Source organism: Capricornis sumatraensis, chromosome 1, assembly GCF_032405125.1.
Source record: "Capricornis sumatraensis isolate serow.1 chromosome 1, serow.2, whole genome shotgun sequence".
Taxonomy (NCBI): Eukaryota; Metazoa; Chordata; class Mammalia; order Artiodactyla; family Bovidae; genus Capricornis; species Capricornis sumatraensis.
The window spans coordinates 100171384-100185367 of record NC_091069.1 but is presented as its reverse complement, the minus strand read 5'-3'; the positions used below and the strand labels follow the sequence as shown (position 1 = coordinate 100185367).

The 13984-nt window shown below is 45.0% G+C and overlaps 1 protein-coding gene across 2 annotated transcripts in view; it reads right to left on the bottom strand.

Annotated features, from left to right (window-relative positions):
* Positions 1–13984, bottom strand: part of TBC1D8 (TBC1 domain family member 8) — a 135576-nt gene that overhangs the window by 43802 nt on the left and 77790 nt on the right. For both annotated transcript variants that reach the window (XM_068963912.1, XM_068963921.1), the window contains exons 4-5: positions 11637–11865; positions 5398–5638 (exon numbers count right to left, since the gene is read on the bottom strand). In XM_068963912.1, the coding sequence (XP_068820013.1) occupies positions 5398–5638; positions 11637–11865 (470 nt within the window). The remainder of the gene's footprint in view (positions 1–5397; positions 5639–11636; positions 11866–13984) is intronic.

Genomic DNA, 13984 nt, shown 5'->3' with positions numbered 1-13984 from the left:
CCAAATTAAAAATGCCACCCCTGGAAGTACAGTCATGAAAGACCATCAGGAACTGTGTGAAGAATCACCTGCGATCCCAAGCCCGTGGACAGACCAGAGCACTTCAGCTATGAGCCGGCCTCCCCGTCTGTGTGCAAATGTGGTGGAAAACGTCAAAGCTCCCCTTGGTGGTTCTCATGAGTGCTTTTCTTTCTGTTCACATTTATTGATTTGGCTGCACCAGGTCTTGGCTGCATTGAGTGGGATCTTCAATCTTCACTGGAGCATGCAGGATCTTTGGTTGAAGAGTGGGACTCAGTTGCAGTATGTGGGATCTAGTTCCCTGATCAGGGATCGAACCCAGGCCGCCAGCATTGGCAGCACAGTCTTAGCCACTGGACCACCAGGGAAATCCCTCCATGAGCTCCTGAACAATGCATACAACAGGGATAGCTTTCTTCATTTTTAACAGATCTGTGTAAGCTGGACTAACAACACTCAGGTATCAAATTGTATAGAGACGACTAAAGAAATATGGGAGAGATGATACGGGAGAGAGCCGACCCTCTGTACTGGGTTGTTTTTCTGGGCCCCGAGATGGAGCGGGACACAGTGATGGGAAGCCTGGGGCCAGAGGTACACAGAGGAGCTAGGGGCTGGGAGTCAGAAGACCAAAGGGTCCCCTTTCGTAAGAGGGGTGAGCAGCATCCACCCTCCACAAAGAACTCTCAGATTATCAGAAATGACACAACACCAAGTGAAATTCAGTGGGACTTTACCCAAAACTCCACTTTTGTTTTCAAAAGCGATCAATTTACAACATACACATGGCAGGAAGGGTCTTTGAATCCTTTCTGAACACATGGAAACTCAGAGACACTGCCTGCCATTTAGACACCACTAATTAAAAAGACACACATTCCCCTAAATGCCCTCAATGTTCAGAGAAGACAGTAAACACTATAGCCAGCCAGGCTCCTCTGTCCATGAATTCTCCAGGCAGGATACTGGAGTGGATAGCCATTCCCTTCTCATGGGGATCTTCCTGACCCAGGGATCAAACCCACGTCTCCTGCATTGGCAGGCAGACTCTTTACCACTGAGGCATCAGGGAAGCCCTTAAGGAATAATAGCAGTGTTAAAAATCGATGAATGTTTTTTAAAAAGTTTTAATGAGGAGTGGTTCCTAAAAAAATTAAACTAGAATTACAATATGATCCAATAATTCTACTGGTGGGTGTGTGTCCAAAAAGAGCTGAAAGCAGAGTCTTGAAGAGGTATTTGCACACCCATATTCACAGCAACGTTACTCAGAACAGCCAAAGGGAGAAGGAACTCGGTATCCACTGAGTAAGCAGAACGCAGTATATTGGTCCAACGGAGTGGTGTTGTTCAGTCTTAAAAAGGAAGGAGATTCTGACAATCTACAGGGTGGATGAACCTTGAGGACATTAGGCAAAGTCAAGTAAGACAGACACACACACACACACACACACACACACACACCACACACCACACACACACACCCCCACACACCACAAACAAATTCTTTAGGCTTTCACTAGAGGAGGCAGATCACAGAGATAGAAAGTAGAAGGGTGGGTGCCAGGGACTTGGGGATGGGTGGGGAGTCAGTGTTTAACGTGGACAGAGTTCAGTTTTGAAAGATGACATCTCTAAAGATGAATGGTGGTGATAATCACACAGCAACATGAATGTACTTATTAATAATACCACTGAACCGTAGGCTTACAAATGATTAAGATGATCACTAATGATTAGGAAATGCAAATCAAAACTACAATGTGATACCACAGGGCATACGTCAGAAGAGTTGTCATCAAAAAGAACACAAATAGTAATAATTGTTGGTGAGGATGTGAAAAAAAGGGGAAACCTTTACACTGTTGGTGGGAATGGAAATTGGTCCAGACACTATGGGGAAAAGTATGGAAGTTCCCCAGAAAACTAAAAGATCATATGACCGAGTAATTCCACTAAGATCACAGCATCTGGTCTCATCACTTCATGGCAAATAGATGGGGGAAAAAATAGAAAAGGGACAGACTTTATTTTCTTGGGCTCCAAAATCATTGAGGATGACGACTACAGCCATGAAATTAAGACATTTGCTTCCTGGAAGAAAAGTTATGACAAACCTAGACAGCATATTAAAAAGCAGAGACAGCACTTTGCCAGCAAAGGTCAAAGCTGTGGTTTTTCCAGTAGTCATGCATGGGTGTGAGAGGTGGATCATAAAGAAGGCTGAGCGTCAAAGAACGGATGCTTTCGAATTGTGGTGCCGGAGAAGACCCTTGAGAGTCCTTTGTACAGCAAGGAGATCAAACTGGTCAATCCTAAAGGAAATGAACTTTGAATATTCATCAGAAGGATTGAAGCTGAAGCTGAAGCTCCAGTGCTTTAGCCACTTGGTGTGAAGAGCTGACTCACTGGAAAAGACCCTGATGCTGGGAAAGACTGAGGGTAGGAGAAGGGGGTGACAGAGGATGAGATGGTTGGATGGCATCACCAACTCAATAGACATGAATTTCAGCAAACTCCAGGAGATAGTGAGGGACAGGGGAGCCTGGCATGGGGTCACAAAGAGTCGGAAATGGCCTAGGGACTGAACAACAGCTCCACTCCTGGGTATGCACACTCCTAAAAACAGAAGCAGTAATTTGAAAAGATACGTGCTCTCCAATATTCACAGCAGGGCTATTTACAATTTCCAAGATATGGAAACAGCCTAGGTGTCCACCAGCAGGTGGACAGATAAAGATGTGGTGTGTATACAATGGAATATTACTCAGCCATCTAAAAACAGTGACATTTTCCCATTTAGCAACATGGATGGGATGGACTTGGAGGGCATTATGCTAAGTGAAGTAAGTCAGACAGAGAAAGGCAAATACCGTATGATACCATTTATCTGCAGAATCTAAAATATAACAAAGTAGTGAATGAAACAGAAGCAGACTCATAGGGAACACACTAGTGGTCACGAGTGGAGAGAGGAGAGAGGGAGAGACAACACAGGAGCAAGGGATTTAAAAACCGATTATTGTGGGATAATATAAGATCACACTGGGGACTTCTCTGGTTTCCAGCAGTGAAGACTCCATGCTTCCCTGCCTAGATGTCCATCGACAGACCAATGTATAAAGACGTTGTGGTACATGTATACAATGGAATATTGCTCAGTGTAAAAAGGAACACATTTGAGTCAGTTCTCGTGAGGCAGGTGAACCTAGAGCTTGTTATACAGAGTGAAGTCAGTTAGAAAGAGAAAAACAAATATCCTATATTAACACATATATATGGAATTTAGAAAACAGGTACTGATGGACCTGTTTGCAGGGCAGGGATAGAGACACAGACGTAGAGAACAGATTTGTAAACACACAGGGGCGGGGGCGTGTGGGATGACCTGAGAGAGTGGCACTGACGCATACACACTACCATGCGCAAGAAGAGAGCTCATGGGGAGTGGCTGTACAGCCCGGGAGCTCAGCCGCTGCTGCGCGACAGCCAAGGGGGTGGGAGGAGGCTCCAGAGGGAAGCGACAGGCGTATACTCACGGCTGATTCACATTACAGAATGGCAGAAACCAACAACACTGTAACGCAATTATCTTCCAATTAACAATAAAAAAATTTTTAAAAAGACTCCAGGCTTCCAAAGCATGGGCTTCCCTGGTGGCTCAGAGGTTAAAGCATCTGCCTCCAATGCGGGAGACCCGGGTTCGATCCCTGGGCTGGGAAGATCCTCTGAAGAAAGAAATGGCAACCCACTCCAGTACTCTTGCCTGGAGAATCCCATGGATGGAGGAGCCTGGTAGGCTACAGTCTACAGGGTCGCAAAGAGTTGGACACGACTGAGCAACTTCACTTTCTTTCCATGCATGGGGTGTGGGTTTGATCCCTGGTCGGGGAGCTAAGATCCTTACAGTGTGGCCAAAACATAAAAAATAAAATTAAAAAATCATGTGTGTGAAGCTTTTAAAAACTGTAAAGCACAGTAGAATTTAAAGACTTTCATTTATTTTCAAAAAAGCTTCAAAAAATAAAATAAAAATGGTTAAGGTGACAAAATTTGTATTATGTGTCAAGAACTAAAATGATGTGTGTGTTCAGTCATGTCTGACTCTTTGTGACCCCATGGACTGTAGCCCACCAGGCTCCTCCGTCCATGGAATTCTCCAGGCAAGAATATTAGAGTGGGCTGCCATTTCCTCCTCCAGGGGATCTTCCCAACCCAGGGATCAAACTTGTATCTGTTGGGTTTTCTACATTACTACTAGCACCAGCTGGGAAGCTATGTGATGTGTATTTTACCGAAATAAAAACCTTTCTAATGACGAGCAGTATTCAGAAAGCAGTCGTGATTCTGTAACTACATCAAAACCATCCAGCCAGGGCAGCACTTTCTGGGAAACTTGCTTTTCAAAGGATCACAAACGTGAACTCTTACAAAGGCATCAGCTCAACAGTTACCCAGTTAGAACCATGAAGGCAGAAATCAGAATCAAGCTCAAACATCACGGTTTCAGTCTTGAATAATAAAGTCTAACTTCTTTAAAGTGGCAACCACCTCAGAAGGCCTCATGTCCAGTATCAATTGGGAGCCAACAAATAACAAAGAATGTCAATCACACTCTTAGGAAGGCACCTTTCTTTTCATACTGTTCATGGGGTTCTCACAGCAAGAATACTGGAGTGGCTGGCCATTCCCTCCACTGGTGGACCACATTTTGTGCACTCTCCCCAATGACCTGTCTTTCTTGGATGGCCCTGCACATCAAGGCTCCGTACCTTCACTGACCTATGCAAGTGCCTTCACCACGACAAGACTGTGATCCGTGAGGGGGATCAACTTTCTTAAGACAAACTGGTACCAAAAACATTCAGCGGTTCTGCAAGAGTCTTCTATAAAGTAATAGGAAAAAAAACCAAAATATTTTTTAATGTGTACTAATAGTTCCAGGCTGAACAGAATTCTATCATGAGGTTACCTGTATTGCATTTCCTGGATTTTTTTTTTTTTTTTTTTTTTTTGCTGTGCCACATGGCTTGCAGCTTAGTTCCCCAATCAGAGCTCAACCCCAGGATCACAGCAGTGAAAGCTAGGAGTCTTAGCTATGGTACCACCAGGGAATTTCCTGAAAGTATTTTTTTATGAAAATCCATTTTGAAATAATATCTGAAAGGAAGGAGAAACTGGATCCAGGAATCAAAGCCTACCGCATAAAGGAAATGAAAAACCATCACTGCCAATCACACGGGAAAAATGTGGATTATGTCACGAGGGAAATTTCAGTCTAACGCAATGAAGCTGACAAAGCACATGTCCAGGGAGGTGGTGCATGGGCCGTAAGCCCCTGAGGGGTGAGGGGCACCCTGGGATGCAGGCTTCTACCTCTTGGTGATCTGGCTGGGCTCCTGCAGACCCGGGTCCAGGTCGAAGCCCTCATTGTCCAGCAGCCTCCGGAGTGTCACGTCAGCCAGCTGCTCCATGATCTTGAACACCTCGTCCAGGTTCAGAAACATGGAGAAGTCCCGCTCCTTGTTCTGGGTGGTGATTCGGATTGTATCCGTCAGAAAGACATTGGATGTCCTCTCCAACCTCTGGACGTCAACCCAAGGGACGACAAGTTTAACTAGAAGAGAAAAAGAGCAAACACAGATTTTACCCTCAAATGTAACCCAAATTTGAATGCATCGGTGCACAGCTTTTCCTGCAGTGGAAATGCAAATACTTTTTAAGCCAGAGCAGGAAAGAGGAAGCACAGAACTGCTTGGCAGCTGCTTTGTTAGAACCCAACTCATGTTCTAATCATTTTCTTCAAGATTTAAACCAAGCTGCTGGCTACTGCACACGTACAAGGAACATCGTTCTGACATATTGAGTTAATAACAGGGAAACTTTCGCCCAAATAATTAAACTGAAATATTTGCAAAATATGCAGACGTTTCTTGATCCACATAAATTCTGGTTTCAATAGCTGCATTCATGACCTAAGCTGTGAAAAAAATGGGAGGGCAAAAGAGGACTTGTGATCTGGTTTGGAGGAAGCGGTCCAACATTTAGACTGTGTCAAGTGACAGTTGTCCAAATCTTAGAAAACAGAGTACAAGCGCTTTCCATGGAACTCTCCTTAAAGTAATACAGTGCTAACAGCGCAGTTCACAAGCGCCCTGTTCTCAGAAATGTCTCCTGTGCCGTGGTTGCCAGGCTTAGCGGCTGATGTGGAACAAACGGGGAGGGACATACGTAACAACTTAAAATGATCAGTGTTATCAAACGTTAGGAACCATTTCTTTTTTCCAAGTTTCACTGACTTAACAAAATCAGGTTTAGTGATGATGACTGATAACTGCCAGAAAATAATTCATTCTCTTTTTCAAATTAAATAAGGGGACAAGGAACTATTTTCATTTCTCTCCATTTATCTTGCAATAAATGGCCAAAGAAGCTGAAGTTGATCAGTTCGATGAAGACCTAGAAAATCCCCTAGAACTAACATCAAAAAAAGATGTTCTATTCATCCCTGGGGATTGGGATGCAAAAGTCGAAGAGATATCTGGAGTAAGAGGCACATTACAAGCCTTGGAGAACAAGATGAAGCGGGGCAAAGGCTGACTGAATTCTGCTAAGAGAATGCATTGGTCATAGCAGATATCCTTTTTCAACAACACAGAAGACGACTTTATACATGGACGTCACCAAATGGCCAATACTGAAATCAAATTGATTACATTCTTTGTAGCCAAGGATGGAGAAGCTGAATACAGTCAGCAAAAATAAGAGCTGACTGTGAGCTGACTGTGGCTCAGATCATCAGCATCTCATAGCAAAATTCAGTCTTAAGCTAAAGAAAGTGGGGAAAATCTTTAGGCCAGCCAGGTACATCTTAAATCAAATCTCCTATGAATAAGCAGTGGAGGCAACGAATAGATTCAAGAGATTAGGACTTGTAAACAGTGTGCCTGAAGAACTATGGATGGAGCTCCGTTACTGTACAGGAGGCAGTGAACAAAACCATCCCAAAGAAAAAGAAAAGCAAGAAGGCAAAGTGGTTATCTGAGGAAGCCTTACAAATGGCTAAAGAAAGAAGAGAAGCAAAAAGCAAGGGAGAGAGGGAAAGGTGTATCCAACTAAACGCAGATTTCCAAAGAACAGCATGGAGAGACAAGAAGGTCTTCTTCAAGGGACAGTGCATAAAACTAGAGGAAAACAGAAGGGGAAAGACTAGAGATCTCCTCAGGAAAACCGGAGATATCAAGGGAACATTTCGCCCAAAGATGGGCCCAAAAAAGGAAATAAATGGTAGAGACCCAGTAGACGCTGAAGAGTTCAAGAAAAGACGGAAAGAATACACAGAAGAACTGTAGAAAAAAGATCCAGATGAACCGGATGACTGAGATGGTTTGGTCAGCCACCCAGAGCAAGCCATTCGGGAAAGTGAAGTCAAGTGGGCCTTAGGAAGCAAAGCTGTTACTAAAGCTAGTGGATGTGATGGGATTCCAGTAGAACTATCCAAACCCCTAAAGGATGATGCCCTCAAGGTGCTGCATTCAATATGTCAGCATAGCTGGAAGACCCAGCAGTGGCCACAGGACTGGAAAAGGTCAATCCTCATTCCAATTCCAAAGAAGGGTAGTACTAAAGAACGTGCTAACCATCAGACAACTGCACTTATCTCCCATGCTAGTAAGGTCATGCTTGAAATGCTGCGTGCTAGGCTTCAGCATTATGTGAACCAAGATCTTCCAGATGTTCAAGCTGAATTTAGAAAAGGAAGAGGAAACAGAGATCAAATTGCCAACATTCAATGGATCATAGAGAAAGCTAAGGAATTCCAAAAACCATCTACCTCTGTTTCATTGACTACACCAAAGCCTTTGACTGTGTGGATCATAATAAACTATGGAAAGCTCTTAAAGAGATGGGAATACCAGACCATCTTATCTGTCTCCTGAGAAACCTGTATGTGGGTTACGAAGCAACAGTTAGAAGCCTGTATGGAACAACTGATTATTTCAAGATTGAGAAAGGAGTATGACAGGGCTGTCTGCCGTCACCCTGTTTGTTTAACCTAAACGCTGAGCATATCATGGGAAATGTCAGGCTGGATGAGTTACAAGCCAGAATCAAAATAGGTGGGAGAAACATCAACAACCTCAAATATGAAGATGATACCACTCTAATGGCAGAAAGTGAAGAGGAACTAAAGAGCCTCTTGAAGAGGGTGAAGGAGGAGAGTGAAAGAGCCTACTTAAAACTAAATATTAAAAATCTAAGATCATGGCATTCAGCCCCATCACTTCATGGCAAATAGAGAAGGAAAGGTGGAAGTAGTGACCGATTTCCTCTTCTTGGGCTCTAAAATCACTGCAGATGGTGACTGCAGCCATGAAATCAGAAGACACTTGCTTCCTGGCAGGAAAGCGATGACCAGTCTAGATAGTTGGATGTTCCTCGGCCGACAAAGGTCTATACAGTCAAGGTTATGGTCTTCCCAGTCACCACGTTTGGTTGTGAGAGCTGGACCGTAAAAAAGGCAGAGCACCAAAGAATTGATGCCTTCAAACTACTGTGCTGGAGAAGACTCCTGAGAGTCCCTTGGACAGCAAGGAGATCAAACCAGTCAATCTCAAGGAGATCAAACCAGCCAAACCACTGGAAGGACTGATGCTGAAGTTGAAACTCCAGTATTTTGGTCATCTGATGCAAACAGCTGAGCTTTTCATTGGAAAAGCTTTTTCACTGGAGAAGTCCCTCACGCTGGGAAAGACTGAAGACAGGAGAAGAGGGCATCAGAGGATGAGATGGCTGGACGGCATCACCGACGCAATGGACATGAGCTCTGGCAAACTTTGGGAGATGGTGAGGGTCAGAGAGACCTGGTGTGCTGCAGTCCACGTGGTCTCAAAGAGTCAGACACACCTGGGCAACAGAACAACAACAATCTCGCGATACTGTTTTCAGTGCTTTGATCATTTAAAAGGCCACATTTCTACATCAGGCCTGAGAATAAGCTTCTTAAGACCCTTACATTTGCTTTTATATAGTCTTTTTTCACGCACACACACCCCATCTACACTTGCGGCTTTCTCTCATTAAGCAACCACCTTGGGAAGAGCCCTGCACTTAAGCTCATTCAAGTAGGAAAAATCAGACCACTGACTTGACAGGACCCAAAACGGAGAGACAAGTGCAAGACAAGTTACAAGGGGAGCAGCGAAGGCTTCCGAGAGATGAGAAAATCTGAACTGAATTTTGAAGGATGAACAAGAGTTCCCAAACAGGCCCAAGAATGGGGAAGGCAAGGAGAGAGAAGGTGTTTAGTTTTGAGAAAAATTTCAGAAACCAGAAAACCCAGAATGGCAAGGGTTAGGTGGGAGCTGATTCCAAGGGTGGGGAAGGCTGTGCACACAGGGGGCGTGTACTGGGTGTCAGAGCCCAGGGGGGCAGCACAGGAAAGGCCAGGGGTGACCACGTGCAGGACGCTGGCCACAGCAGAGTACAGGAGGAGCCCTGCCTACTGGCTCCACGTGAAATAAAAACAAACGCAGGAAGGAAAAACATATACATTATATAAATATCAACACAGCATACACACCACGCTGCATGGGCACTTGAGACAACACTTGTTCCAGAAGAAGTTTCAGTGGTCATGACTTTGAACATTTCAATATACCATTGACCCTGTGGCCTCCCTTCCTTACCTCGGAATCCTGTTGCCCAGGACGATGACTGTGGGTAGAAAAATGTGCAAGAAGTGAACTCTTGCCTGGATCTCAGGGGCTCCAGGGTGAGGAACCCCCTTCTACAAATACCTGCTAGGCTCACACCTCGGAATTCTTTAAATGGCCCCCTGGATCCAGAAGTACAGCTTGTTCTATTCCTTCAGAACACCTGTGCCCTCAGTTACAACACTGTTTTCAAAGCAGCAAAAACTCTTCAGAAGGTGCATGAAGGGAGCTACAAAGAAAGGCTCCTTGAGGCAGGAGAAGACATGAATTCTCATAAAATCAAACCTCTGTAGATTGCAACTGACATATACAAGATGGGAAAGTGTCTGCTTACAATGCGGGAGACCCAGGTTCAGTCTCTGGGTTGGAAAGATCTCCTGGAGCAGGAAATGGCAACCCACTCCAGTATTCTTGCCTGGAAAATCCCATGGACAGAGGAGCCCTGTGGGCTACAGTCCTGGGGGTCACAAAGAGTTGGCCACAACTGAGCGACTTCACTTTCATGTATAAAATAGATAACTAATAAGGACTTACTGTATAGCACAGGGGAACTCAATTCTCTGAAATGGGCCATACAGGAAAGGATCTGAAAAAGGAGTCCATGGATAGGGACTTCCTAGTGGTCCGGCAGCTAAGGATCTGTGCTCCCAAGGCAGGGCCGGCAGTTCAGTCCCTGGTCAGGGAACGAGATCCCACGTGCCACAACTGAGAGTTTGCATGTCACAACTAAAATATCTCAGAGCAGCCAAAGACATAAACATTTAAAAAATAAAAAAGAGTGGATATATGTATATGTATTTCAGAAATTTCCTCAGAAAACCTTAGATATGCAGATGATAACATTCTAATAGCAGAAAGCAAAGAGGAACTAAAGATCCTCTTGAGGAAGGTAAAAGAGGAGAGTGAAAATGCTGGCTTAAAACTCAACATTCAAAAAACTAAGATCATGGCATCTGGTCCCATCACTTCATGGCAAGTAGATGGGGAAACAATGGAAACAGTGGCAGATTTTCTTTTCTTGGGCTCTGAAATCACTGCAGATGTTAACTGCAGCCATGAAATTAAAGATGCTCGCTCCTTGGAAGAAAACCTATGACAAACCTAGACAGTGTATTAAAAAGCAGAGACATCCCTTCGCTGACAAAGGTCCATATAGTCAAAGCTGTGGTTTTTCCAGTAGTCATGTATGGATGTGAGAGTTGGACCATAAAGAAGGCTGAGAGCCTAAGAATTTATGCTTTGAATTTTGGTGCTGGAGAAGACTTTTGAGAGTCCCTTCAGCAGCAAGGAGATCAAACCAGTAAATCCTAAAAGAAATCAACCTGGAATATTCATCGGAAGCACTGATGCTAAAGCTCCAATACTTTGGCCACCTGATACAAAGAGCTGACTCACTGGAAAAGAACCTGATGGTGGGAAAGATTGAAGGCAGGAGGAGAAGGAGGTAAAAGAGGATGGAATGGCTGGATGGCATCATCTACACAATGGACATGAGTTTGAGCAAACTCTGCGAGATAGTGAAGGACAGGGAAGCCTGACGTGCTGCAGTCCATGGGGTCACAAAGAGTTGGACACAACATCAACTAAACAGCGAAGTGTATATGTATAACTGATCACTTTGCTGTAGAATAAAAACTAACACAACATGGTAAATTAACTATACTCCAATGAAAATTTAAATAATAAAATCAAACCTCCTTAGTGGTACTCATATACATAATACAATATGACAGTCTGCACAGGGCATTTGGAAATTAACCACATGCCACCTGTTACCTCTCGACCACTTATTTAAATCTTTTGCCATCTAACTCTTCACGCAGTGACTGGTCTCGGGACCCGCGCTGAGCAGCCCAAGAGCCAGCTCCATCCGGGAGGGACCCACTCGCCCTCACTTACGCTCCTTGCCCAAGAAGAAGGAATAGAAGCAGAGGTGGTTGATGCTCAGGTACAGCCAGCCTTGGCGGGGCACCCGGCCCTTCCAGCAGCAGCATGAGTAATATGTGATCAGCTTCTCGGCCTCCGGGAAGTTGAACCTGGCCTCGAACTTCACCAAGGCCTCGCGGAACTTCTCAGGCTCCTCCTCCTGCTCGGCCAGCCTGCTGCTCGTCTCCTCCGCGATCAGAGCCTGACACACAGAGAGAGAAGGGTCCCCAGGTCAGGAAAAGGGCAAGGACAGTCGAGCATGGACACCCAGGGAGCCAGCCCCACTCAGACAGACCCTTAGGATGGGTGAGGATCCGGTCCACCCTCCAGAAACATGCCCGGAGGGGAGGAAGCAAGCAGGGGGAATCCTCAGACCAGTCTCTCTCTTGGCCGCTCACCAGCCGAGGCTTTGGGTGAATCTCCAACTTCTAAGCCCTAGTTCTCAAATGGGTTTCTACCTTATAATCCCTGCCTGCTCCTCCCTCCAGAGATAGGAGGTCAAATGATGGTCTCGGCAGGTATGGACTCAATGCATCAACTCTGAAGCATCATCCACGCCAGGGTTTAAAAGTCAGTCCTTTGATACAAAAGAACATCTCTATGAAACAGACTCATGGACACAGAGAACAGACCTCAGTTACCAAGGGGAATGGGGGGAGGGATGGATTGGGAAGGTTTGGGATTAGCAGGTGCAGACTATTATATATACGATGGATAAACAAGGTCCTATGTTGAGCACAGGGAATTGTATTCAATGTTCTGTGATTAAACATACACGAAAAGGGTATTTTTTTAAAAGAATGTGTATATATAACTGAATCGCTTTGTAGTATAGCAGAAATTAACACAGTATAAATCCACTATGCGTGTGTGCTAAGTCACTTCAGTTGTGTTTGACTCTTTGCGACCCCATGGATTGTAGCCCGCCAGGCTCCTCTGTCCACAGGGTTCTTCAGGCAAGAATACTGGAGTGGCTTGCCATGGCCTCCTCCAGGGGATCTTCCAGACCCAGGGATCAAACCCGAATCTCCTGCATATGTCTCCTGCATTGCAGGTGGACTTTTTACCTTCTGAGCCACCAGGGGACTGCTACCCACATCTACACCGCACGAGCAATTTTAGAAAATATCCTGCATATTACCATTAAAATAAAAATGCAAGTTACCGTTTCTTAAAAAATAAGTCTGAAGGCTGGTAAAGAACTTTAAGGGATTTTCATTTCTCTCATGATGTTTTTCTTTCTTTTCCAAATTTTATTTCACAAGACATTATAAAAGTTATAACTAAGAGGGGTATTTTATGTTTTAAAGATCTTTTTGATAAGGGTCATTTTTGGAGTGTTTACTGAATTTGTTACAATATTGCTTCAGTTTTATGTTCTGAGTTTTTTTGGCAGAGAGGCACATGGGATTTTAGTCCCCCAACTAAGTATCAAACCCATACCCACTGCGTTGGAAGGCAGAATCTTAACCACTGGACCAGCAGGGAAGTCCCGAGAGGTATTTTTTCAAAGTTACCTAATATGTAATAAACGCTGTGCACCATGAGATGTGAAGGGGATTTCTAAGAGGCCTCTACAGCAGGCAGACACGGTCACAAGGGCAGCCAGGCAGGCCCTGGCCTCCCTGATGGCTGAGTCAGCCCAACGCACAGGCTTCTTTTAAAGTTCCATAGAGCAAGTCGAATGGTCAGGATACAGGTAGGAAAGCCCCAACTCCCAGGGGCTTTGTCCTTTCAATCTCCCAGGACAAACGAAGACCCAATGCCACGTGGTGGCCCCAAAGACACAGCTGACCTCTGACCAGCCAGTCCCCTCAGTGCCAGCACCCACTCCAGGCCAGCAGCCTCCCGGGACTTAAAAGGCACATCTGCTGTGAAGTATAAGGGATCAGAGTGTGTATGTGTGTGTATGTGTGTGTGTGTGCATGTGTGCGTGTGTCTGTGTGTACATGCATGTACATGTGTGCACGTGCATGTGCATCTGTGTGCGCGCGCATGTGTACATGCATGTGTGTCTCTGTGTATCTCTGTGTGTGCATGTATGTGTGTACGCACATGTATGTGTCTATATGTATGTGTGTACATGCATGTGTGTCTCTCTATATATCTGTGTCTGTGTGTGCATGTATGTGTGTGTCTGTGTATCTGTGTATGCGTGTGTGCTCGGTCGTGTCTGACTCTTTGTGACCCCATGGACCGTAGCTCACTAGGCTCCTCTGTCCATAGGACTTCCCAGGGAAGAATACTGGAGAGGGTAGCCATTTCCTTCTCCAGGAGACCTTCACAGCCCAGGGATCAAACCCACGTCACCTGCATTGTAG